The sequence below is a fragment of the Acipenser ruthenus genome, chromosome 58 (assembly GCF_902713425.1).
Source record: "Acipenser ruthenus chromosome 58, fAciRut3.2 maternal haplotype, whole genome shotgun sequence".
In the NCBI taxonomy this organism is placed as follows: domain Eukaryota; kingdom Metazoa; phylum Chordata; class Actinopteri; order Acipenseriformes; family Acipenseridae; genus Acipenser; species Acipenser ruthenus.
In genome coordinates, this window is record NC_081246.1 from 303706 (window position 1) to 327517 (window position 23812).

Below are 23812 nucleotides of genomic sequence, written 5' to 3' on the forward strand. Positions count from 1 at the left end.
AAACATCAAGACTGGGAGTTTAAAAAAGGCAATATACACAAATTATCTCATGAAAGTCGCTATTTAGCACTTAAATATCCAAGCAAAACTGAACATTTTGCGCTCCACATCAAATGCTAAACAAGGTGCTGTCACTCTGCTAAGCAAAGCTGCAACTCCGGGACTCTGCTTAAAAACTGAACCAAGACGGGACTCTGCCTGAGAACGGACCCAAGTCGAGGAAGCAAGCTGCAAGTGAGTCAACGACCACAAGCAACAAGACTGAGGCCAGGCTGGAGGACCGTCGTAAAACTTACAGAGACTGTTATCAGACAAACCAGTCTGGGTCTGCTGTACACCTAAAACCACAGTATCCAAAAGAAACTGTATCCTGCTACCTGCGTAGCTAAAAGATTCAGTGAAGAGGACAGAGCGGACGGGCGCTGTGGATCCTATACCGAGGACTGAAGACTCTGTTGCAGCTGTTTGTTGATTCTATTAAGAATTGAAAGCTTTGTTGCCGAGTTTGATCCAATGTGGGTGTCACGGATAGCTGAGTTGTTTTCTTTTTCCTTTATTATTGTCCGCAAACAGTGGTAATCAGGACAACAAACAAAAGAGAAACGCTAACTGAAATGTGGAGAGACGAAAATAAATAAACAACAAAGTAAAATTATCCAGACTCTGGGTGGCTGTCCTTGCCTTTCTGGCCGTTCTGGTGTCCACCCTCCTGGTTGGCTGGCTCTCTTTTAAATTAGTTTGTTTAGGTTTGTCAAAAAAATCACAGTTAGCATTTGTTTGGTTTTCTATATATAACCCTCAGTACCTCTCCCACACTCCTTCGTGCTTTCAGATACCAGCCTCAACTGCTACAACACGGCCCCCTTTTATGTGCCGCGGAAACGCCCCCTAATCAGCAGAACACCAATCAGCGATTGGCATTTCAATCACCAATTCTGGGACTTTCCAGCACATTCCGTGTTGTTGCCCTCAACAAAGATGGCGACCGTCCAAAGGTGGAACTGCCACGTCACACCATCTCTGTTGGGGCCTTCTAGGCTGACTCACAGCCCCCTGGCGGCTGGGAGGGTGGATTACAGCACGGGATCGCTTTACCTTGTCACAGTGGGATTGAAGACTTTGTTGTGAGAGGAGAGTTTTTGTACTGGACACTTCAACAGATTGAGTTTCCAAAACAGCGGACCAAAAGTCTAAGCTCCAAGGAACTGTTCCTTTCATGGAACTAAATTAATTAATTGTAACACATTCACATAGAATTGAACTGTTAATTATTTAGTTTGCACACTTTGCGTGTGAAATAACTTTTAGTGAAACTTGAAGAAACTATAAGTAATCTACCTCATATTGTTGCATGAAAAATTTCTTTAAAAGTAAACTTGCCATATACTTAATCTATATACCATCAATACTTAATCAATATACCATTAATAAGAGTAATGTGATATATTCTAAGACTGCCTGCATCATCTCAGTTGAGGCTGTGTTCGTATGTGGGCGCATGTGTGTGTGAGCAAGCTACTACCTACGTCACAGCTTGCTGTTGAAGCTGCTGTTTGTGTGTGAGGAGACAGGCTGTGTCATATTTCAATTGCCTGCTAGCCAGCATGAGTGCAGTGAGAGCTTTTTGAATTGTGTTTGTGCAAATGATCAATTATTGAATTGTTCCTACAGTACTCAAGTAGAAAAGGCAGCCAATATCAAAATAGCATAAATCATCACATCAATTGCAGCAAGCAATGGCAGTCCGGTAATATCTCTAGAAAATGGGAGTCTGTGCTGTGATTGGATGTCTGAGAGCAGGAGGAGGCGGGGAGAAGTTAAGCAGCGTTCCCATTGGTTGCGTGGAATTCCCTGAGGGCTGCAACGTTGGCCTAGATCATGTTCTCGTAGATATTTTCATCGGGATCAGAATTGTTCTTTCCCTGGATGGTGTCGAGGATGCACTGGTTCAGGAAGATGTACTGGGACTAGGAGGGGGAGAGAGATGGGAATGAGAGTGTTTTACATCATTTTACTTGGTGGTCCAGTGGTTAAAGGAAGGGGCTTGTTACCAGGAGGTTTCTGGTTCAATCCCACTTCAGCCACTGACTCACTGTGTGTGTGTGACCCTCAGCAAGTCACTTAACCTCCTTGTGCTCCGTCCTTCAGATGAGACGTAAAACAAACAAGGTCCTATTGGAAGTGACCCTGCAGGAGCAGTTGTTGATGATGCAGAGTTCATCCCCTAATCTCTAAATTGCTTTGATAAAATCATCTGCTAAAATTACTAAATAATAATAATACAAACACTAAAATAAATGCTTCCCTATGCTTTACCATACCTTTGTGCTTTACAATGCTTTATTACACTGTGCTGTGCTTTTACTATAGGGCCCTTTTATAACGGTTAGTTTACCCTGTTTTTGTAATATGCTTCACCATACCTCTCTGTGCTTTACAATGCTTCCCTATGCTTTACCAGACCTCTCTGTGCTTTACAATGCTTTCCTATGCATTACCAGACCTCTCTGTGCTTTACAATGCTTCCCTATGCTTTACCACACCTCTCTGTGCTTTACAATGCTTCCCTGTGCTTTGTACCAGACCTCTCTGTGCTTTACAATGCTTCCCTATGCTTTACCAGACCTCTCTGTGCTTTACAATGCTTCCCTATGCTTTACCAGACCTCTCTGTGCTTTACAATGCTTCCCTATGCTTTACCAGACCTCTCTGTGCTTTACAATGCTTCCCTATGCTTTACCAGACCTCTCTGTGCTTTACAATGCTTCCCTATGCTTTACCATCCCTCTCTGTGCTTTACAATGCTTCCCTGTGCTCTTTACCAGACCTCTCTGTGCTTTACAATGCTTCCCTATGCTTTACCAGACCTCTCTGTGCTTTACAATGCTTTATTACACTGTGCTGTGTTTTACTGTGTGACTCTTTTATAAGAGTCTCTTGAGATCCTTTCTCTCGGGTCTCTGTGCTGGACTCACCTCTGTTTGGACCATGAGAGGCCGGTGGAGCCTCATCTTCTTCACAAAGCTCTGGATCCCCACAGCCTTCTCCCTCTCTATCTGCAGCAGGAGGGAGTCGAGAGCAATCAGGGTTCCTGTGCGATCGACTCCAGCACTGCAAGAGAAAGAGTAACCGTGGACCTTCTGAAAGGTGCTTCAGGCAGGGAACCTACTTTTTAAGCTAGATTGAAGAGCAAGTAGTGGACTGCAAGAGAAAGAGGAAACGTGGTCTGGACCTCACCATAGATACATTTGATTTGACAGACGCCTTTATCTGGTTATTACATGGTAACACTTTACATAAAGTTGATACATTTAGGTTTAGATTTAGGATTAGGGTTATAACATGCAACAAGACTTCCACATTAAGTCCATTGTAACTATGTATGATAGCATTATAATTATATGGAAGTACACAATCATTTACTAAGTACTATGTAACTACACAGTTACCTTTTATATAGTATATCATAAACTCTTACAGCTACTTGATCTAAAGTTAACGGATCATGTTTGTTATGCAGATCAAATTATTTACTTAATCATTTCTTCTAAATCTACAAATTACTATGTAATACATGCACACACAACACATACATATGTAATATATATATATATATATATATATATATATATATATATATATATATATATATATATTATTATTTTTATTATTATTATTATTATTTATTTCTTAGCAGACACCCTTATCCAGGGCGACTTACAGTCATAAACAAAAATACATTTCAAGAATCACAGTACAAGTAATAATACAATTAAGACCAAGATAAATACAATGACTTTGGTTCCAGCAAGTACAAGTGTGACAAAATACTATTCAATAATGGAGCAGATAACAGTGTCAGTGATAGTTGCATCAGGATATAATTAAATACAAAATACTACAGATTGAATAACACTTGACAGATTACAGTAATCTAAAGTACAGGATTAAATGCAGTAAAATAGGGGGCAGATAAGAGCAAGTAAAGCGCATTTAAGGAAGAGTGATAAGTTCCCAGAGGGAAAAGAGGAGTTTCTACAGGTGCTGTCTGAAGAGGTGAGTCTTGAGGAGGTGTCGGAATGTGGTCAGGGACTGGGCAATCCTGACATCTGTAGGAAGGTCATTCCACCACTACGGTACGAGGGTGGTGAAGGAGTGGGCTACAACACCGGTGGACCATGATCATGGATCATAGAGTTGCATGTTCTATGTCTTACCTGTCTTACCTGATGGTGGCAGTCTGCGGTTGCTTTATATATATATATAAAGAAAGATATATAAAACATATAGTTGCGGTTTCATTGCAACTAAAAAAAATCATCTCAGCACAGATGACACTGTACTGCAGTTTTAAACCCATTCAGGAAAATCAAACAAGGCTAATGGTGCTGGGATCGCAATCCGGTACCTGCAGTGTACGATGGCCGGTCCGCTCCTCTCCCGATTGTCCAGGAATTTTCTGACCACCGTCCGGAACTGGATGAAGGTGGCTGTGTTATCCGGAACATTGTGATCCGGCCAGGCGGTGAAGTGGAACTGCCTGAGTGAATGGCGTTCCAGGGATTTTATCTAGGAAAAACAAAGGGAAACATTAGGATAGAAATATTCATTAAGACAAATGTGTCTTTAGTAGCTACAAATTTTGTTGGAGTAAATATGTTCACATTTTTTTTATCATCTTCTGCTGAATGTTATTAATATGCATCAATTATGTTTTTCATAACTTTTTTGGGGGCATGATACAGTAATTATAAAGATTAGTACATGCAAAATAGTCCCTCTGCCTTATCTTTAGAAGTTATGTATTTGCTAGAAAAATGTATTACTGCCATCTAACTTAAGAAAAGTTTGAGAAGGAAAAAGGCCATTCGGCCCAATTGTGTGTGGGACGGGGGGTGGGGGGGCTCATTTAAAAGCAAATAATCTTTTTTAAAATGTTCCCAGTGTTTTATATCCTACTACTCCACCTGGTAGATTATACCATGCATTTCTAACTCTGTGTTATTTCAGTCTTTGTCATTGTGCTAGGCAAAGTGACCAAAACAAGAGCACTCCAAACTCCAGGACTTGTCATTTCTTCCAAGGTGACTGGAAGCATCCTCTCCTTTCCTGCTGATTCCTATTTCAACCACTCGACTCTCCCAGTAACAGCGAGTCCCAGACAGACCCTCTGTGCAAAGCACTTGATCTGCAGAGTCAAATCTCTCTGGGTGATCAGGATATGTGCCTCCAAAAGAGCTTCCTACCTTCTGTTCTAAACTTTACTTCCATTTATGTCCTCTTATTCTTGTCTCTGTGCTAAATTTGAAATCGTGTCTTGGGTTAACTATATCTATACCATTTATAATTTTAACCCTTTGCAGTCCATTTATTCAGCGCGTCTCAGGCGCGTCAGGTGCAATTTATTTTCACATGTGCAGTTTATTTTAGAAGCACTGTTTAAAAGTATTTTTTTCACAGTAAAACAGTTTTAAAAGGCACTGCATATCAACAGGACACTCAGTACTGCATCTCCAGCCCCACCCCACCCCTTGTTCACTGTATTTTACACATACCTCTTCATAGTCGTGCATACCGATAAATCATCTCCTGATCACTCGTTTTATCACCAAATCACTCAATAATGCGATCCAAGTCATTATTTTATTACTGTAACATCTTAAAAAGCTCTGCAAATGTCTGTGATATTCTTTGAGTGCTGGATGCGGAAGCAGCTATCTTGTTTGTTTATGTCCGTGTTATCTCTGTGGTTCTGGGGCTATGTGTATTGCTCAGATCTGCCCCTTTTTCCGGCTTCTCTTGGCTCCTATCAGTCTCACTCGGCCATTGAATGGTTTTCTCGGCTTTTTCTGGAGAAAAAACGACTAGAGACCTGTGTCCGACGTTGGACCAGAAAGGGTTAAAGACTGCAATCAAATCCCCTCTTTCCCTTCTTTTTCCGAGGCTGAAGAGGTTTAATACTTCTAATCGGTCTTCATAGCTCATGTCATAAGGTCCTGGGATCAACCTAGCTGCCCTTCTCTGTACCATTAAGCCTTTTTTTTGTAGTGAGATGATCAAAACTGCACACAGTATTCTAGGTGGGGTCTAACCAGGGCATTGTATAATCTTAGCATCACCTCTCTAGACTTGTAATCCACACTTTTTACAATATGTGCATTCTATGTGCCTTTTTATTGCCTCCCCACATTAGAGGCATTTTTAATGATGACCACTATAAAACGGAGATCCTTTTCAAAGTCCTCGTCCCCTATTTCCATCCTGTTCATTTTATACTTAGAAAGTGGATTTGTACGCTCCATATGCAATACTTTACATTTCTTAACATTAAAATTAATTTGCCACAAGTTTGCCCAGTTAGAGAAGGTCCACGTGACAGGGTAGCGTCACGGCCCAGGCTGGCTACTGGCAGGAACTAGTCCCAGAGACGTACATTCATTTAACAAAATAACACAAAACACGGGAACAAAATAAACATGTCATGGGGACACAATTAAAGGTTCAAACAAAACACTAACCAGTTGTAGGCTGGGCAATCAAATCACTAAAAATATTCTAAACATACAGCAAACCACAGATCCAAAACACTAACCTAACTCCCTCCACCAAACAAAGACTTTCTGGCTTCCTTTATACATGTAGCACCACATACCCAACTGGGGAATGGCCACACCTGTGATTGCTGGCAGGGATGTATTTAACCTCATCCCTGCCAACCTTCCACCCCCCCACCCCCACACAAACAAACACACACACACACACACTATTTACAGCAGCAGGGCAAATCCCTATGAATTAGCTGGGCTGCAGATTCACAGTCCACTACTCCCCCACGTTTTATATAATCTGCCAATTTGACAATCTTGCAATGTGTATCTTGGTCCAAGTCATTGATATAAATGAGGAACAGTAAAGGTCTATGTACAGACCCTTGTCGTACCCCACTAAGTGCATCCCCCAATTTGATATTCCTCTCTGTTTTCTGTTTAACTAGTTCTGTATCAAATGTCCTTCCTTGTATTCCAGCTGATTTTAATGTACTTAAGTCTTTCATGTGAGACTTTGTGAAAGGCTTTATGAAAATCAAGATACATTTTATCATAAGCATTGCCATCATCTACAGTAGCTGTAGCATCCTCAAAAAAGTCAAGCATGACCTCCCTCTTCTGAACCCATGCTGGCTGTTGCCTATATTATTATTTATTTATTTCTTAGCAGACACCCTTATCCAGGGTGACTTACAATTGTTACAAGATATCACATTATTTTTACATACAATTCCCCATTTATACAGTTGGGTTTTTACTGGAGCAATCTAGGTAAAGTACCTTGCTCAAGGGTAGCAGCAGTGTCCCCCACCTGGGATTGAACCCACGACCCTCCAGTCAAGAGTCCAGAGCCCTAACCACTACTCCACACTGCTGCCATTATTGCTGCCACTGCTGCTATAATTAGGGCTTCTAGTTTTTGGTTTTTATTTTCCATCTCTCTCTCTCCCTCCCTTTAAACCTCAATGAATAGTTGTTAAGCATTAACTGAAGACCAGATTGTTTAAATTAGCGACTCACTACTAGGAACTAACGCAGTGGAAACTAATAAGCTGAATGCGGCGATTAGAGGCAGATTGAAACGCAGGTTCAAACAGAATCAGGAGAGATCAATGCACGTCGTTTGTGAACTCCGTCAAGATACGAGGGTAAAAAGAAACAACTTCCTTTGGTAATTAGTGTGTGATTAAGAAAGTGAATCGGCTCAAAATATGTTTAAAGGGACATCATGTGATCAAAAATAAAACCTGAAAACCAGAAGCCCTACCTATTGTTGCTGAATAAATAGTCTTCAAGCTTACCTCTTAATATTGCAAGTTACAGAAGTTAAACTAATAGGTCTATAAAAAAAACTGGGTCTGTCTTATCCCCTTTTTTAAACGATGGCACAATATTTGCAAGCTTCCAGTCTTTAGGGATCTCACCTATTTCTATTGAACTATTCATTATAGTAGTCAGCGGTCTACTCATTTCTATGTTTTTAAATAACACTTTTCCAATGAATGCAATTTTAAACAAGGAGACAGGAAGTTTGATCTCTTGATGGCATCTCTGCTTCCTTTACTGAATTCAGATGCTCACGTGTTTAAGAGTAAAATCCCGGAGAGTCCAGTCAGGCTGCTCCTGTTCAGAAAACATGGTGACTGAAATATCTCCGTAGGTGCAGGGAGTGTAGTCCAGAGGCCAGTACTGCTCACACTTCACCTGGGGAGAGGAGAGGAGACAGAGGGGTGAGAGGAGAGGGTGAGGAGAGGAGAGAGAGGGTAGAGGGAGAGGGTGAGGAAAGGAGAGAGAGGGTAGAGAGGAGAGGAAGAGGAGAGGAGAGAGAGGGTAGAGAGGAGAGGAAGAGGAGAGGAGAGAGAGGGTAAAGAGGAGATGGTGAGGAGAGGAGAGAGAGGGTAGAGAGGAGAGGGTGAGGAAAGGAGAGAGAGGGTAGAGAGGAGAGGAAGAGGAGAGGAGAGAGAGGGTAGAGAGGAGAGGGTGAGGAGAGGAGAGAGGAGAGAGAGGAGAGGGTGAGGAGAGGAGAGAGCGGAGAGAGAGGAGAGGGTGAAGAGAGGAGAGAGGGTAGAGGGTGAGGAGAGGAGAGAGGAGAGAGAGTGAGGAGAGGAGAGAGAGGGTAGAGAGGAGAGGTTGAGGAGGAGAGAGCGGAGAGAGAGGAGAGGGTGAGGAGAGGGGAGAGAGGGTAGAGAGGAGAGGGTGATGAGAGGAGAGAGAGGGTGAGGAGAGGAGAGAGAGGATAGAGTGGAGAGGGTGAGGAGAGGAGAGAGAGGAGAGAGGAGAGGGTGAGGAGAGGGTAGAGAGGAGAGGGTGAGGAGAGGAGAGAGAGGGTAGAGGGTGAGGAGAGGAGAGAGGAGAGAGAGAGAGAGTGAGGAGGAGAGGAGAGAGAGGGTAGAGAGGAGAGGGTGAGGAGAGGAGAGAGAGGGTAGAGAGGAGAGGGAGAGGAGAGAGAGGGTAGAGGGAGAGTGGAGAGAGAGAGAGGAAGGCAAAAGTTACCAATCAGACACTCAAGTTGCAGTTTGATGACATCATTCCGGGACTTACTCGTGAATTCTCGATGCAATTGGTCAGCATGACGATCGCCTCCACCTGGTTCTCCCACGCCATTCGCCAGAAGTCTTCCACAGTGCTGGGCAAGGGACCCTGAGTGGCGATGAACTCCTTCGCAGTGTGATAGCCCTGTTGAAGGATTCATTGCAGTGTTTGAAATAAGGGGTATGAAGAAGACTCACAATAACAAGTCTAAAGGGTAAAACTGCTCTTATCAAGATTGTATATGTGGTTGAGTGGACAGAACAAAAGGTGGAAGTACAAAGATGACTGGACATGATACCTGTGATATGATAATGGGGTGATAGTGACGGAACATAGCAACTGTTTTGTAACCAATTAGCTTTCTACACATAAGCGAGAGTTGAGCTGTAGTATATAAATACTCCTAGAAGTAGAGAGATCGTTGGGCTATTTTTGAGACTCATGAATACCTCCAATTCAGGTAGTTTGATCAAATATTTTATGTAACTGTAGTTAAGCTAGATGACCATTATGCCATGTCTAGAGGTATAATTGCAATAACGGTGTATTTCTCTTTTACTGATAATCTTTGAATGCTGATCTGTGAATAATGTATGCTTAATAAATACGTTTGAATTATTATTATTATTATTATTATTATTATTATTATTATTATTATTATTATTATTTGTTTATTTAGCAGACACCTTTATCCAAGGCGACTTACAGAGACTAGGGTGTGTGAACTATGCATCAGCTGCAGAGTCACTTACAACTACGTCTCACCCGAAAGACGGAGCACAAGGAGGTGAAGTGACTTGCTCAGGGTCACACAATGAGTCAGTGGCTGAGGTGGGATTTAAATCGGGGACCTCCTGGTTACAAGCCCTTTTCTTTAACCACTGGACCACACAGCCTCCTAAAGTATCATTAATAACATGGTTTAGGAGAAATAGTAAAATACTGATAGTTTCTTCCACAATCTTTACACTGGCAAGAGACCAAAATTAGCCAGGGTTACAAAATGAGAATAATATTCCCTCAGGATTGTTCGATGCTCGAGATCTCAACGCTTGCTGGATAATCTGAAGCATTTGTTAATTAACGTTACATTGAAAATGAGCAATTCAAATATTCATCATGAGGAGTGAAAACCTCCTGTAATGATGGCCAGGTTGGTTTGGTGTTAATCAGGGCAGAAGGCAGTGTAGGGATTTTCTGGGTACAAGATCAGAACTCATTTATTATAGTGGTCAAATGTTTCAGACCATACATAGCCTCGCTCCGCAGTTCCATTCTATAACACAGAGTCAGGTACTTCTTTCATTCACCCCTCGGTTGAAAAAGGGCAAGAAGCTTTCCGAAAATCTGATGGACTCCAGTGGTTCAAAACCAAGTCTGTGGACCACAGTATTTAAAAGCCATGAATTGCTTTTGCCTAGGAAGTCTGACTCATACTAACAGAGAGCAAAAGCAGCCGGTAGGCGATGTAGTTTACTTGCAGCCACGTGTACACTGTACAAATTTCTAGGAACATTTAAAAAGGACACCTCGTTATTTTGGACAACCTGTCTATCTGGTTTAGCCTGGGACTGCTGGATATATGTAACCAATTAGTAAAGGATCATTACACTCCAAAGTCTGTTTCCACAATATCAATACCAAATAAAGGGAACTTTTTATATAAATGTTCACTTACCGGCATGAAGTTCGCATTGATATAGTCTGAGAATGGATCTCCATCAATAGCACTCAATTTAACACGACACCAGTCATCTGAAAAGAAAGGGGCCACAGTACGAGAAACAATCTAATGCCTTCATCATCCAGAACATCACTGGATCAGAAACTCAAAACCAGAAGAGACTGAGAGAGAAAGTCAAGTTAGCAGAGAAACGTTTTAATGCCTTCGTCATCCAGAACTTCACTGGATCAGAAACTCAAAACCAGAAGAGACTGAGAGAGAAAGTCAAGTTAGCAGAGAAACGTTTTAATGCCTTCGTCATCCAGAACTTCACTGGATCAGAAACTCCAAACCAGAAGAGACCGAGAGAGAAAGTCAAGTTAGCAGAGAAACGTTTTAATGCCTTCGTCATCCAGAACTTCACTGGATCAGAAACTCCAAACCAGAAGAGACCGAGAGAGAAAGTCAAGTTAGCAGAGAAACGTTTTAATGCCTTCATCATCCAGAACTTCACTGGATCAGAAACTCCAAACCAGAAGAGACTGGGAGAGAAAGTCAAGTTAGCAGAGAAACGTTTTAATGCCTTCGTCATCCAGAACTTCACTGGATCAGAAACTCCAAACCAGAAGAGACTGGGAGAGAAAGTCAAGTTAGCAGAGAAACGTTTTAATGCCTTCATCATCCAGAACTTCACTGGATCAGAAACTCCAAACCAGAAGAGACTGTGAGAGAAAGTCAAGTTAGCAGAGAAACGTTTTAATGCCTTCGTCATCCAGAACTTCACTGGATCAGAAACTCCAAACCAGAAGAGACTGAGAGAAAAAGTCAAGTTAGCAGAGAAACGTTTTAATGCCTTCGTCATCCAGAACTTCACTGGATCAGAAACTCCAAACCAGAAGAGACTGTGAGAGAAAGTCAAGTTAGCAGAGAAACGTTTTAATGCCTTCGTCATCCAGAACTTCACTGGATCAGAAACTCCAAACCAGAAGAGACTGAGAAAGTCAAGTTAGCAGAGAAATGTTTTAATGCCTTCATCATCCAGAACTTCACTGGATCAGACACTCAAAACCAGAAGAAATTGAGAAAGTCAAGTTAGCAGAGAAACGTTTCAATACCTTCATCATCCAAAACTTCTTAATTGAGGGCTTGGTATCCTACAGGATGTGCTATGACAGGCTCTGCTGTATTAATAGAGGTTATGGTATCTTACTGTACGTCGTGTGTAGGGTCTCTCTTATTGTAGATCTGTTACACTTACATGGCAGGACGTTGATGAATCTGTTCTTCCCTCGATTCTCCGGTATGAGGGCAGCTTTGGTTGTCTGCTCAGTGCCAACCGCGCCCAAACTCTGTAATGATAAAAAAAAAATCATGATCGTACATCAGCAGCATTACCAAGCTTTTTAAACATGCATTTGCAAAAGGAGATTTTGAAAAGGGTTTTTTTTCATTGCTTTGTCATTGTACTGTATTGTAATGTTGTTGCTAAGTCTGTGCTGCTTTGACTGAATTCAGGAGCTGTCCTTCGGTGCTAGTTAACCCGCCATAGACATGTGTAACACTTCTTTATAGAAGAGACAGCGCCACCTAGTGTTCTGACACTGAGGATCAAGCTTAGTTTTGCTGGCAGTACACTAAGTGCTCACTAGATGGCTCTTACTAATATAAATATGATCTAGCCTACATATTGTCTCTGTTGTTCATTTGATCTCAAGTAGCCAATCGGGATCATCATGTGTCTCGTGTTGCATCCTGTATCATGACCTGCTATCATATCGTGATAACTATCGTGACATTAGTGCATCGTTGCACCCGTATTGAAATATGGAGTAATCTACACTGTGCAGCTGAGCCCCTGAGCTTCCTGTGTTGTTTCTCATGTTCGTATTGATGTAGAGATCATACCTGATATTCATCTGCAAATCCAATATCAGAGTCCACCTGCTGTCTGTGGAAATAGTCTGCAAACTTACTGACTTCGATTGGTCTGAAACACAACATTTAGAAGATTTATCATATCGGAATTAGGATAATAGAACACTATCTGTCTGCCTGTCTCTTGTTATCAGATCTCAATCAAACTGAAATATCCCACAGCGACCACCAATATAGTGTCTGTCTGTCTCTTGTTATCAGATCACCAGTATACTGTCAGTCCCTCCGTTTGTCTATCAGATCTCAATCAAATTCCACTCTTCAATAGCACACCCTACAGATCAAGATTGGTTTAAAATATAAATTTAGCATGCCAAATAATTTACCCCTGATTTTCTCCCCAATTTAGCCTGTCCAGTTCCCTCACTGCAGTGATTTCCCACACAGCTCAGAGCTGAAGGTCAGGGGGTGTTCTCTGATCCCCAAGCCAATCACCTCTTTACACCTAGGATCTCCACAGCAGATGTGAGCTACTGCCCCCTGGAGGACAAAGGCCAGCCCTGCAGGTGTCTGCTTGAGCTCGTTTGGCCAGTAGGGGCCGCTGTAGCACGGTGAGGTGACGGTAGATTTAGTCTCCCTAGCGCTATCTGAAAGCCTGGCTCGTGAAAACAGAGATTTCTCTAACTCAGTGCAGTGCCAAATAAAATTAAACATCTTTTCAAACTGTGCATGGGGGAGCTGTGTAGTAATGGAAATGCAGGACAGGTACTGGAACAACAGAGAAAATAAAATAATGTTATTGACTTACTTAATCTTCTTACATGTCAATTCCAGAGCGTTGTCATCTTTGGAACTAGAACTAGAAATGAGTCAGACCGAAAGGTTAACAACAACATTGAAATGAAAAGACGTGATTACACAGATTTAGAAATTCAACTTTCCAGAAGAAGATCCCAAGGTTTATTGTGAGTTCTGTAAGGAATGTTGTAATAGTTTTTGTATTAGAACTAATTATTCTTTTATAATATGTTATTTTCTATATGTTACTGAGAAGCTGGGTGTGGTATTTGAGCTCAGGAATGTAAGGAGAGAATGGGCCTCTGCTTGCATTGGGGATGGATGGGTGAATCTCAGAGATATCAGGTTCAAAAGGAATGTTTGTGAGGCTTGGAAACCTGCCACGAGTACACAGGTATAGGACAGAGAGGTCATAATGACATCATTACAAGGGTGTGTTTCAGAATCTACAAAACTGAAGTGAATGCATTGTCTGGGGCACAGTTCTCAGTCACTGTAGCCCAGTATCGCGACTCTGTCCATTCAAATTCTATTCTGAGCTATACCAATAAACATATATTTAACATCACTGTAACAGAGCGAGGAGCCCTGTACATGTTTGTTATTTTTAGAACGGAGTCTACCCCTCCGCCCCTGTGTCTTATTTGTGTTATTTTGTATTTGTGTGTTATGATTTATTTATGTATATATTTGACGGGATAGCCGTGCATTGTTTTATTATTGTATTGTTTAGTAGCGTGGATGGGGAGCCCCATCCACAGGAATAATTAAAAACCTTGTGTAGAAGGTGGCCATCTCCCGAATTAATTAAGTGATTAATTTGTTGCTAAATCGGGAGATGGTCACCTGTTTTAAAAATCCTGCAGCTCTCCATGTTTGTGGTGGGTGTTCAGAGGAGGAACGAGAGTGAGCGAGGAGCGAGAGGAATTTAGAATAGAAGGTAATACAGGATCAGTGAAAGCGATTGCCCAGCCTAACCTGTATTGTTTAGTTATATTTTGTGTTTGTGAATTTGTTTTGGTTCAACTATTTATTCTCGCTCTGTGAGCAGTGTTTTCTGTTTAAATATTTTATTTTATTTATGTTGTTTAAAATAAAAGGCGCCACAGCATCTTTTCCCTGCAGTACTGGTGTCAGTGTTTTTTTTTCCTTCCTGCACCCTGGCTTGACGTCACCACACGTCCATCCTGTCACAATCACTAATATTGTTTATCAGTTTCACATCTCTTACAGTTCAGAAGCTGCTCTTCAGTTCTAGCTGCACTGCCATAGTATTTTATTGTGAATCGGTACAGTCTTGGCTATGACTACAGCTCCCAACATGCCTCTGCACCTGCGGCAACGGTGAGGGATGCTGGGAACTGTAGGTCTTTAACTCAGAGCAATGCTGTGGTCTTGTATCACAATACAAATCCTTTAAACACATCAATGCAGCTGCCTGCCGTAGACATGTGCAACACAGCCAGTGTCTTTATAGAAGAGCCAGCGCCATCTAGTGATCTAAGACTTGGGATTGCTGCCAATACACTAACTGTGCACTAGATGGTGCTGGTGCTTACTCATTTCAAAAGGATCTAGCCTGCTTTACACCTGTCTATAGCAGGCAACTAGAACTGAAGAGCAGCTCCTGAACTCAAAACAACACGACTTAGCAATTTAAATAAAAAGCTGTATTTGAGTAATTGCAATAGATTTGGAATAATTGCAAACATCATTAAATAGTTAAGGGGACAGGAAATATCTTGCACACCCTGTAGTTATCATTTCTAAAACCACATTTCTCCTTCAACCCTTTGCGGTCCATTGTCGGACTGAGTCCGACATTGCAATTATTCCTCACAGGTCCTTTGTCGGACTGGGTCCGACATCATTATAGCAACGCAAAAAACGGGTTTCTAGTCGTTTTTTCTCCGGAAAAAGCCGAGAAAACCATTCAATTGCCGAGTGGGAGCAACAGGAGCCGAGACAAGTCGAAAAAAAAAAAAAAAGGCGTATCTCATGAATAGTCATACATGGTATCAGGTATCAGATAACGGGGCGGTCGTAAGTAAACAAGTTGGCTGACTGAATCAGCGCACAGAAAACACAGACATTTGCAGAGCTTTTTTGAGATGTTATAGTAATAAAATAATGACTTGGATCGCATTATTGAGGAGTTTGGTGATAAAACGAGTGATCCGGAGATGATCTATCGGTATGTACGACTATTATTATTATTTATTTCTTAGCATAGGTGAACGCTATAGTAAACGAAAGGGTGGGGCGGGGCTGGAGATGCCTAGTGAGTGCTTTGTTGATATGTAGGGCCATTTAAACCCGTTTGACTGTGGAAAAAAATACTTTTAAACAGCGCGTCTAAAATGAAATGCACGTGTGAAAATTAATTAGACCTGGCGTGCCTGACGCACGATTAATAAAAGGACCGCAAAGGGTTAAGAAATGAATTAAACATACTCCTATTAGCCTCCTCTAGTGGTAGAAAAGGGACATTACTTTAGTAAGCCTGGTTAATTATTATGTGAGCAGGAACAGCAATGAAGAACAGGAAAGGACACACAATAGGACATTAAACAGAGTGGAGTCCAATATCTCTATCAAACATTGATTATAGTGTATTTACAAACACTACACACACACAATATGTTATTACACAGGAGTCCAATACTTCTATCAAACATTGATTATAGAGTATTCACAAACACTGACACACACAGAGACACTAACACACACACACAGGCTGACACAGACACACAGACACAGACATACACACACATTGATGCAGCAGAAAGAACAACAGAGACTGATGCAGAACGCACACAATATGATAGTAAACAGTCAAATCTTAATATTATGGCCAGTCAATGGACCAACAAAATGCGGCCTTATTCGAGAAGCGGCCTTACTGCTGATCGGCCACAGTTGACACATTCGTCAAATATTAATTTTCATTTTCTATCTATGGAAACTGCTCTAGATTACTCTTGTATTTTCTAAATCAAATCGCTCTGTGTCCAAGTGTTCAGATGGTGTGGTCATTTCCCAACACTTCAATGGTCAATGCCTGTGGCCAAACACCCCTTTATAAGACAGACGGATGGACAGGCGGTCAGACGTACCTCCGGAGGTCAGGGTATCGTCTCAGGATGAACAGAACGAGAAAGACCACCAAGCAGATGAGTATTAGAATCCCAAACAGAGAGCCGACGATGACACCTGCAAATAAATATGAAGTTACTGTCTGTCTGACTATCTATATATCTATCAGTCTACCTACCTATCTGTCTGTCTATCAGATCTCAAACGGAAATATCCCACCTCTAAAACCAGTATACTGTCAATCTATTTATCTGTCTATATCTGTCTGTCTATATCTTTTAATCTATCTATCAGCCAATCGCTCAATCAGTCTGTCAGGGAAGCTCGACACTTCTATTAGTTTAGCGAGGCGACAGACAGTAGTCTTGCACTATAAGAGCAGTGAAAGGGGTTGATTAGCAGTCTTACCCGTCGTGTCAGTTTGGCACTGAATGGAAGTGGCTTTGAAGCTCCTCTTCTCTCCAGACACGGTCGTCACCGCGAGGGTGTAATACCGAGCCGGGCTCAGCCCGTCGATTCTCGTCTCACACTGGACCGGCCCGCACTCCTCTACCTTCTTTATGTCTCCGTTGGACACCTCCACTTCTATCACCGTCCAGCGTCCAGCAGGGTTACCCCAGGCCAGGGACAGACTGTAACCCCCAGACACTGCAGAGCACTGGAGAGAGCTCACCTGAGCAGGAACTAGGGAGAGAGAGAGAAGGAGAGGGCTTAGTAGGACTGAGCTACACAGACAGGCTGAAAGAACTTAATCTAACATTCATGCTGGGACCTCCAGTATCCCAGCATGCCTCTCTACCCTCTCTCCTTTCCTTTCTCTATACCTGAGCAGGAACTGAAGAAAGAGAGAGAGAGAGAGAGAGAGAGAGAGAGAGAGAGAGAGAGAGAGAGAGAGAGAGAGAGAGAGAGAGAGAGAAAGAGAAGAAGGAGGGCTTAGAGGACTGAGCTACACAGACAGGCTGAAATAACTCAATATGTCTAGAATAAAGAAGAATAAGGGGCACGACTGAAGTCTTTAACATCTTAAAAGAAGTTGACAAACCCTATAGCCAATAATTTAAGCACAGAGACCAGGACCAGAGGACACAGTGTGGAAACGACCTGAGGAGACAGAGGAAGGAGACACTTCACACAGACTGGTGAGGGGGTGGAATGGGTTATCAGGTCATGTTGTTAACATAGCTAAGATCGAACCAATACTTTAAGCACAGAAACCAGAGGACACATGACTGCAGGATGGTTCAGGGGTCCCCCTCTATTGCAATATCTACAGGACTGAAGGATGGTTCAGGGGTACATCTAGTCTCGTGTAATGGAAATCATAATTATAAAGCGCCTTTCATAGTGGACCACCATCACAAAGCGCTTTGCAAGACAGTGAGGAACAACAACATATTGAATATGATACTTACTCAGAGATTGTGAAATACTGCATAGCTTATACTGGTCCTTCCAAAGTGATATTTCATAGATGCATCCTGGTGTTAAGTTTGTGATAACGGCTATACGATTTTCAATTGTAGCGGTGTGTGCTTCACCCTGCCTAGCTGCTGTTACGTTGTTAACTTCAGAAGGGACGTCCACCTCTATACTTGTCTCGCTCACTCTCCAGTCTACAGTTACTTCACACACTTCCAATACTGGCCCTGGAGGAAACAAATACACAGTTTTGTATGTCAGTGTCTTTCTGGATGATTCCAGTAAAAACCAACCAGAATAATCCCATCCCGGCTTAAAGGCTTGTTTCAATGCTTGTTTCAGTCACCATCCATTTCTGAGCCGTACAGTCCAGCACTGCAAATGAACCACAAAAAAAAACCTTCTCATTAGCTTTATTATTATGAATAACCATCTTTGAAATCTCTGATCTCGCATTAGCTTTATTAACAGGATCACTGGCCCCTCCCTTTAAAGGAGCACTGACCATCTTTAAAATCCATTCTCTCACCTCTTATTAGCTTTATTAACAGGATCCCTGGCCCCACCCTTTAAAGGAGCGCTGACCATCTTTAAAATCCATTCTCTCACCTCTTATTAGCTTTATTAACAGGATCGCTGACCCCTCCCTTTAAAGGAGCGCTGACCATCTTTAAAATCCATTATCTCACCTCTTATTAGCTTTATTAACAGGATCCCTGGCTCCACCCTTTAAAGGATTGCTGACCATCTTTAAAATCCATTCTCTCACCTCTTATTAGCTTTATTAACAGTATCACTGGCCCCTCCCATTAAAGGAGCGCTGACCATCTTTAAAATCCATTCTCTCACCTCTTATTAGCACTAAAAACATTGTCACCAAACCCATTTCAATGTAACTCACATGTTATCCCAGTTGAAGACACTGGGCTGGACTCTTTTCCATTGCTTTCTGTCTTCACTGTCACTTCATATATAGTCCTGGGAGTGAGATCAGTAAGGGTCACAGAGTCCTGGTCTGGGTTTACTGTCTTGGATTCAGCATTCGTTTGGTTGTATGAGACGATGAATCCAGTGTTACAGCCAGAAAGGATGCTCCAACTAACATGTAACTCTGTGGTGCTTTTGGGAAGGACTGTAAGATCGGATACAGGCAAAGGAACTGAAAAATAAAACACATGCAATTAGAAATGCCAGAAGAAAATTAATAAATTCATGGACATACAACTAACAGTGTCTTCAGTGTGAATTCAATGACTAACGACTAGAAGTCGTTCTCAGTCTCTTCAGTGCTTTACAATGCTTCCCTATGTTTTATTATTTCTTATACTGGTAATGTACTTGTGGTCCCAGTTTTATATACTGGTGTCGAGTCGTTCCCATTGGCAATGGTTGTGACTTTGATGATGTAGAGGCAGCCTGGGTCAAGCTTCTCAATGACAGTCGAGGTAACACTTCCATTAATATCTTCAATATGTGTATCATTGACTGACACCCTGTATCCTTTCACACAGCCAGGAGTATCAGCCCAGTTTACTGCTAACTCAGAGGTGCTCTTTGGACTGACTTGAAGGTTTGTAACTGGAGGAGCATCTGAAAAAGAGAGGGAATATTATCAACCTTTTGGAATGAATGCAGGATGGTTCAGGGGTTCCCCTCTATTGCAATAGCTACAGGACTGCAGGATGGTTCAGGGGTCCCCGTCTATTGCAATAGCTACAGGATTGCAGGATGGTTCAGGGGTACCCCTCTATTGCAATAGCTACAGGACTGCAGGATGGTTCAGGGGTCCCCCTCTATTGCAATAGCTACAGGACTGCAGGATGGTTCAGGGGTCCCCCTCTATTGCAAAAGCTACAGGACCGCAGGATGGATCAGGGGTCCCCCTCTATTGCAATAGCTACAGGACTGCAGGATGGATCAGGGGTCCCCCTCTATTGTAATAGCTACAGGACTGCAGGATGGTTCAGGGGTCCCCCAAGTTGCAATAGCTACAGGACTGCAGGATGGTTCAGGGGTCCCCCTCTATAAACACTACACTGGTCCTGTTGAATATAATCAGATTGACTTACTGATAGACTGTGCTTCTGTGCAGACAATCTGATCTTGAACCCAAATGGATACATTGTATGAACATCCAGGTGACAAGCCTGTACAGCCGGCTCTCAGATTCCCTGTAGCAGCTCTCTGGCTCTCCTGGCTGTCTGATTGGATGCAGGTTACTTTCTCAATCGGGACGGCTGCTTGCACATCAATGCTTGTTTCAGTCACCGTCCATGTCTGAGCCGTACAGTTCAGCACTGCAAACGAACCCCAGAAAAAAAACCTTCTCATTAGCTTTATTATTATGAATGACCATCTTTGATATCTCTGATCTCGCTTTAACTTTATTAACAGGATCACTGGCCCCTCCCTTTAAAGGAGCGCTGACCATCTTTAAAATCCATTCTCTCACCTCTTATTAGCTTTATTAACAGGATCGCCGGACCCTCCCTTTAAAGGAGTGCTGACCATCTTTAAAATCCATTCTCTCACCTCTTATTAGCTTTATTAACAGGATCACTGGCCCCTCCCTTTAAAGAAGCGCTGACCATCTTTAAAATCCATTCTCTCACCTCTTATTAGCTTTATTAACAGTATCACTGGCCCCTCCCTTTAAAGGAGCACTGACCATCTTTAAAATCCATTCTCTCACCTCTTATTAGCTTTATTAACAGGATCACTGGCGCCTCCCTTTAAAGGAGTGCTGACCATCTTTAAAATCCATTCTCTCACCTCTTATTAGCTTTATTAACAGTATCACTGACCCCTCCCTTTAAAGGAGCGCTGACCATCTTTAAAATCCATTCTCTCATCTCTTATTAGCACTAAAAACATTGTCACCAAACCCATTTCAATGTAACTCACATGTTATCCCTGTTGAAGACACCTGGCTGGACTCTTTTCCATTGCTTTCTGTCTTCACTGTCACTTCATATATAGTCCCAGGAGTGAGATCAGTAAGGATCGCAAAGGATTGGTTTGTAGATATCTTCTTGGGTTCAGCATTCGTTTGGTTGTATGAGATGATGAATCCAGTGTTACAGCCAGTAGGAACAGTCCAATTAACATGTAACTCTGTGGTGCTTTTGGGAAGGACTGTAATATCGGATACAGGCAAAGGAACTGAAAAATAAAACACATGCAATTAGAAATGCCAGAAGAAACTTAATAAATTCAAGGACATACAATTAAAAGTGTCGTCAGTGTGAATTCAATGACTAACGACTGGAAGTCTTTCTCAGTGTCTTCAGTGTGAATTCAATGACTAACGACTAGAAGTCTTTCTCAGGGTCTTCAGTGTGAATTCAATGACTAACGACTAGAAGTCTTTCTCAGTGTCTTCAGTGTGAATTCAATGACTAACGACTGGAAGTCTTTCTCAGGGTCTTCAGTGTGAATTCAATGACTAACGACTAGAAGTCTTTCTCAGGGTCTTCAGTGTGAATTCAATGACTAACGACTAGAAGTCTTTCTCGGGGTCTTCAGTGTGAATTCAATGTCTAACGACTAGAAGTCTTTCTCGGGGTCTTCAGTGTGAATTCAATGACTAACGACTAGAAGTCTTTCTCAGTGTCTTCAGAGTGAATTCAATGACTAACGACTAGAAGTCTTTCTCAGGGTCTTCAGTGTGAATTCAATGACTAACAACTAGAAGTCTTTCTCAGCGTCTTCAGTGTGAATTCAATGACTAATGACTAGAAGTATTTCCCAGGGTCTTCAGTGTGAATTCAAAGACTAACGACTAGAAGTCTTTTTCAGTGTCTTCAGTGTGAATTCAATGACTAACAACTGGAAGTCTTTGATAAGGATGCACATTCCTTATTCAGGTCTGATACATGGATGTTGTCAGTGTATTCTTCTGTAGCAAAGTCTGTGTCCTGTAATCTCTTGTACTTAATTCTTAATGTGTGTCTATTAAATACATTGATTATGAGTCTGTTTATCTAAAAATATCAGGAGAGAGAGCAAGAGAGAGAAAGAAAGAAAGAAAGAAAGAAAGAAAGAAAGAAAGAAAGGAGAGGAAAGAGAGAAAGAAGGAAACAAAGAAACAAAGAAAGAGATAGAGAAGGAAAGAAGGAAAGAAAGAAAGAGAAAGGATAGAGAAGGAAAGAAAGAAAGAGAGAGAGAGAGAGAGAGAGAGAGAGAGAGAGAGAGAGAGAGAGAGAGAGAGAGAGACAAAGCTGTAATGGAGAATGAATTGTTGTAGAATGATGTCACCACAGGGTAGATATAAAAAGTCTTATTCAGAGCTCTTTTGTTAGACCAGAGGAAGAAGAGAAGACTGCTACACTCTGTGTCCGGGAGACTGGTAATTATGCACATTACTGTATTATTCAGACTGGATGTTGATAGTTTGATAAAGCATTAGTATTAATCTGATTCACTGGTTGTATTGAGCGAATCACTCTGGGTTGAAACACAAACTAAGACTCCCACCAGTGAGCCAGTTAACAGCAGATTTATTTTATATAGCGCCTTTCATAGTGGACCACCATCACAAAGCGCTTTACAAGATAGTGAGGAACAACAACATATTGAATATGATACTTACTCAGAGATTGTGAAATACTGCATAGCTTATACTGGTCCTTCCAAACTGATATTTCATAGATGCATCCTGGTGTTAAGTTTGTGATAACGGCTATACGATTTTCAATTGTAGCGGTGTGTGCTTCACCCTGCCTAGCTGCTGTTACGTTGTTAAATTCAGACGTGACGTTCACCTCTATACTTGTCTCGCTCAGTCTCCAGTGTAGGGTGGTGCAATCTATTGGGTCAGCTGAGAAAGAAACATTGAAACAAAAGATTCTGTTAGTCTGTTTCACCATGAAACCAGTAAAGCTGATCTTGATTCCAATACTGGCCCTGGAGGAAATGAATACACAGTTTTGCATGTCAGTGTCTTTCTGAATGATTCCAGTGAAGACCAACCATCCCGGCTTAAAGGACTGAGCTACAGGAGAGCACCCCATTCATATCAATAGGGATTGTAGAGGATTGGAGCACACCATTTATTTCAATAGGGATTGTAGAGGATTGGAGCACACCATTCATTTCAATAGGGATTGTAGAGGATTGGAGCACACCATTCATTTCAATAGGGATTGTAGAGGGGAGCACACCATTCATTTCAATAGGGATTGTAGAGGATTGGAGCACACCATTCATTTCAATAGGGATTGTAGAGGATTGGAGCACACCATTCATTTCAATAGGGATTGTAGAGGGGAGCACACCATTCATTTCAATAGGGATTGTAGAGGATTGGAGCACACCATTCATTTCAATAGGAATTGTAGAGGATTGGAGCACACCATTCATTTCAATAGGGATTGTAGAGAATTGGAGCACACCATTCATTTCAATAGGGATTGTAGAGGGGAGCACACCATTCATTTCAATAGGGATTGTAGAGGATTGGAGCACACCATTCATTTCAATAGGGATTGTAGAGGATTGGAGCACACCATTCATTTCAATAGGGATTGTAGAGGATTGGAGCACACCATTCATTTCAATAGGGATTGTAGAGGATTGGAGCACACCATTCATTTCAATAGGGATTGTAGAGGGGAGCACACCATTCATTTCAATAGGGATTGTAGAGGGGAGCACACCATTCATTTCAATAGGGATTGTAGAGGATTGGAGCACACCATTCATTTCAATAGGGATTGTAGAGGATTGGAGCACACCATTCATTTCAATAGGGATTGTAGAGGATTGGAGCACACCATTCATTTCAATGGGGATTGTAGAGGATTGGAGCACACCATTCATTTCAATAGGGATTGTAGAGGATTGGAGCACACCATTCATTTCAATAGGGATTGTAGAGGGG

The 23812-nt window shown here is 41.9% G+C and overlaps 1 protein-coding gene across 1 annotated transcript; it reads right to left on the reverse strand.

The window, feature by feature from the left end:
• Positions 1-1441: 1441 nt before the first annotated feature.
• Positions 1442-20820, reverse strand: LOC117407596 (receptor-type tyrosine-protein phosphatase H). The gene is made up of 15 exons (XM_059017881.1): positions 20817-20820; positions 20001-20228; positions 19270-19521; positions 18833-19090; positions 16921-17196; positions 16533-16629; positions 13427-13477; positions 12649-12730; positions 12002-12092; positions 10759-10835; positions 9090-9224; positions 8130-8252; positions 4409-4569; positions 2976-3111; positions 1442-1967 (listed from the first exon to the last, which is right to left on the reverse strand). Exons 1-15 carry the CDS (start codon positions 20818-20820, stop codon positions 1872-1874), a joined length of 2067 nt encoding a protein of 688 aa, XP_058873864.1. The 3' UTR covers positions 1442-1871.
• Positions 20821-23812: the final 2992 nt, after the last annotated feature.

Coding starts and splice junctions, on each gene's coding strand:
- LOC117407596 (XM_059017881.1), bottom strand. Junction 19,091..19,269: donor ATATAAAACTGGGACCACAA/GTACATTACCAG, acceptor TTTATTTTTCAG/TTCCTTTGCCTGTATCCGAT. Junction 16,630..16,920: donor GTGCCAAACTGACACGACGG/GTAAGACTGCTA, acceptor ATTTATTTGCAG/GTGTCATCGTCGGCTCTCTG.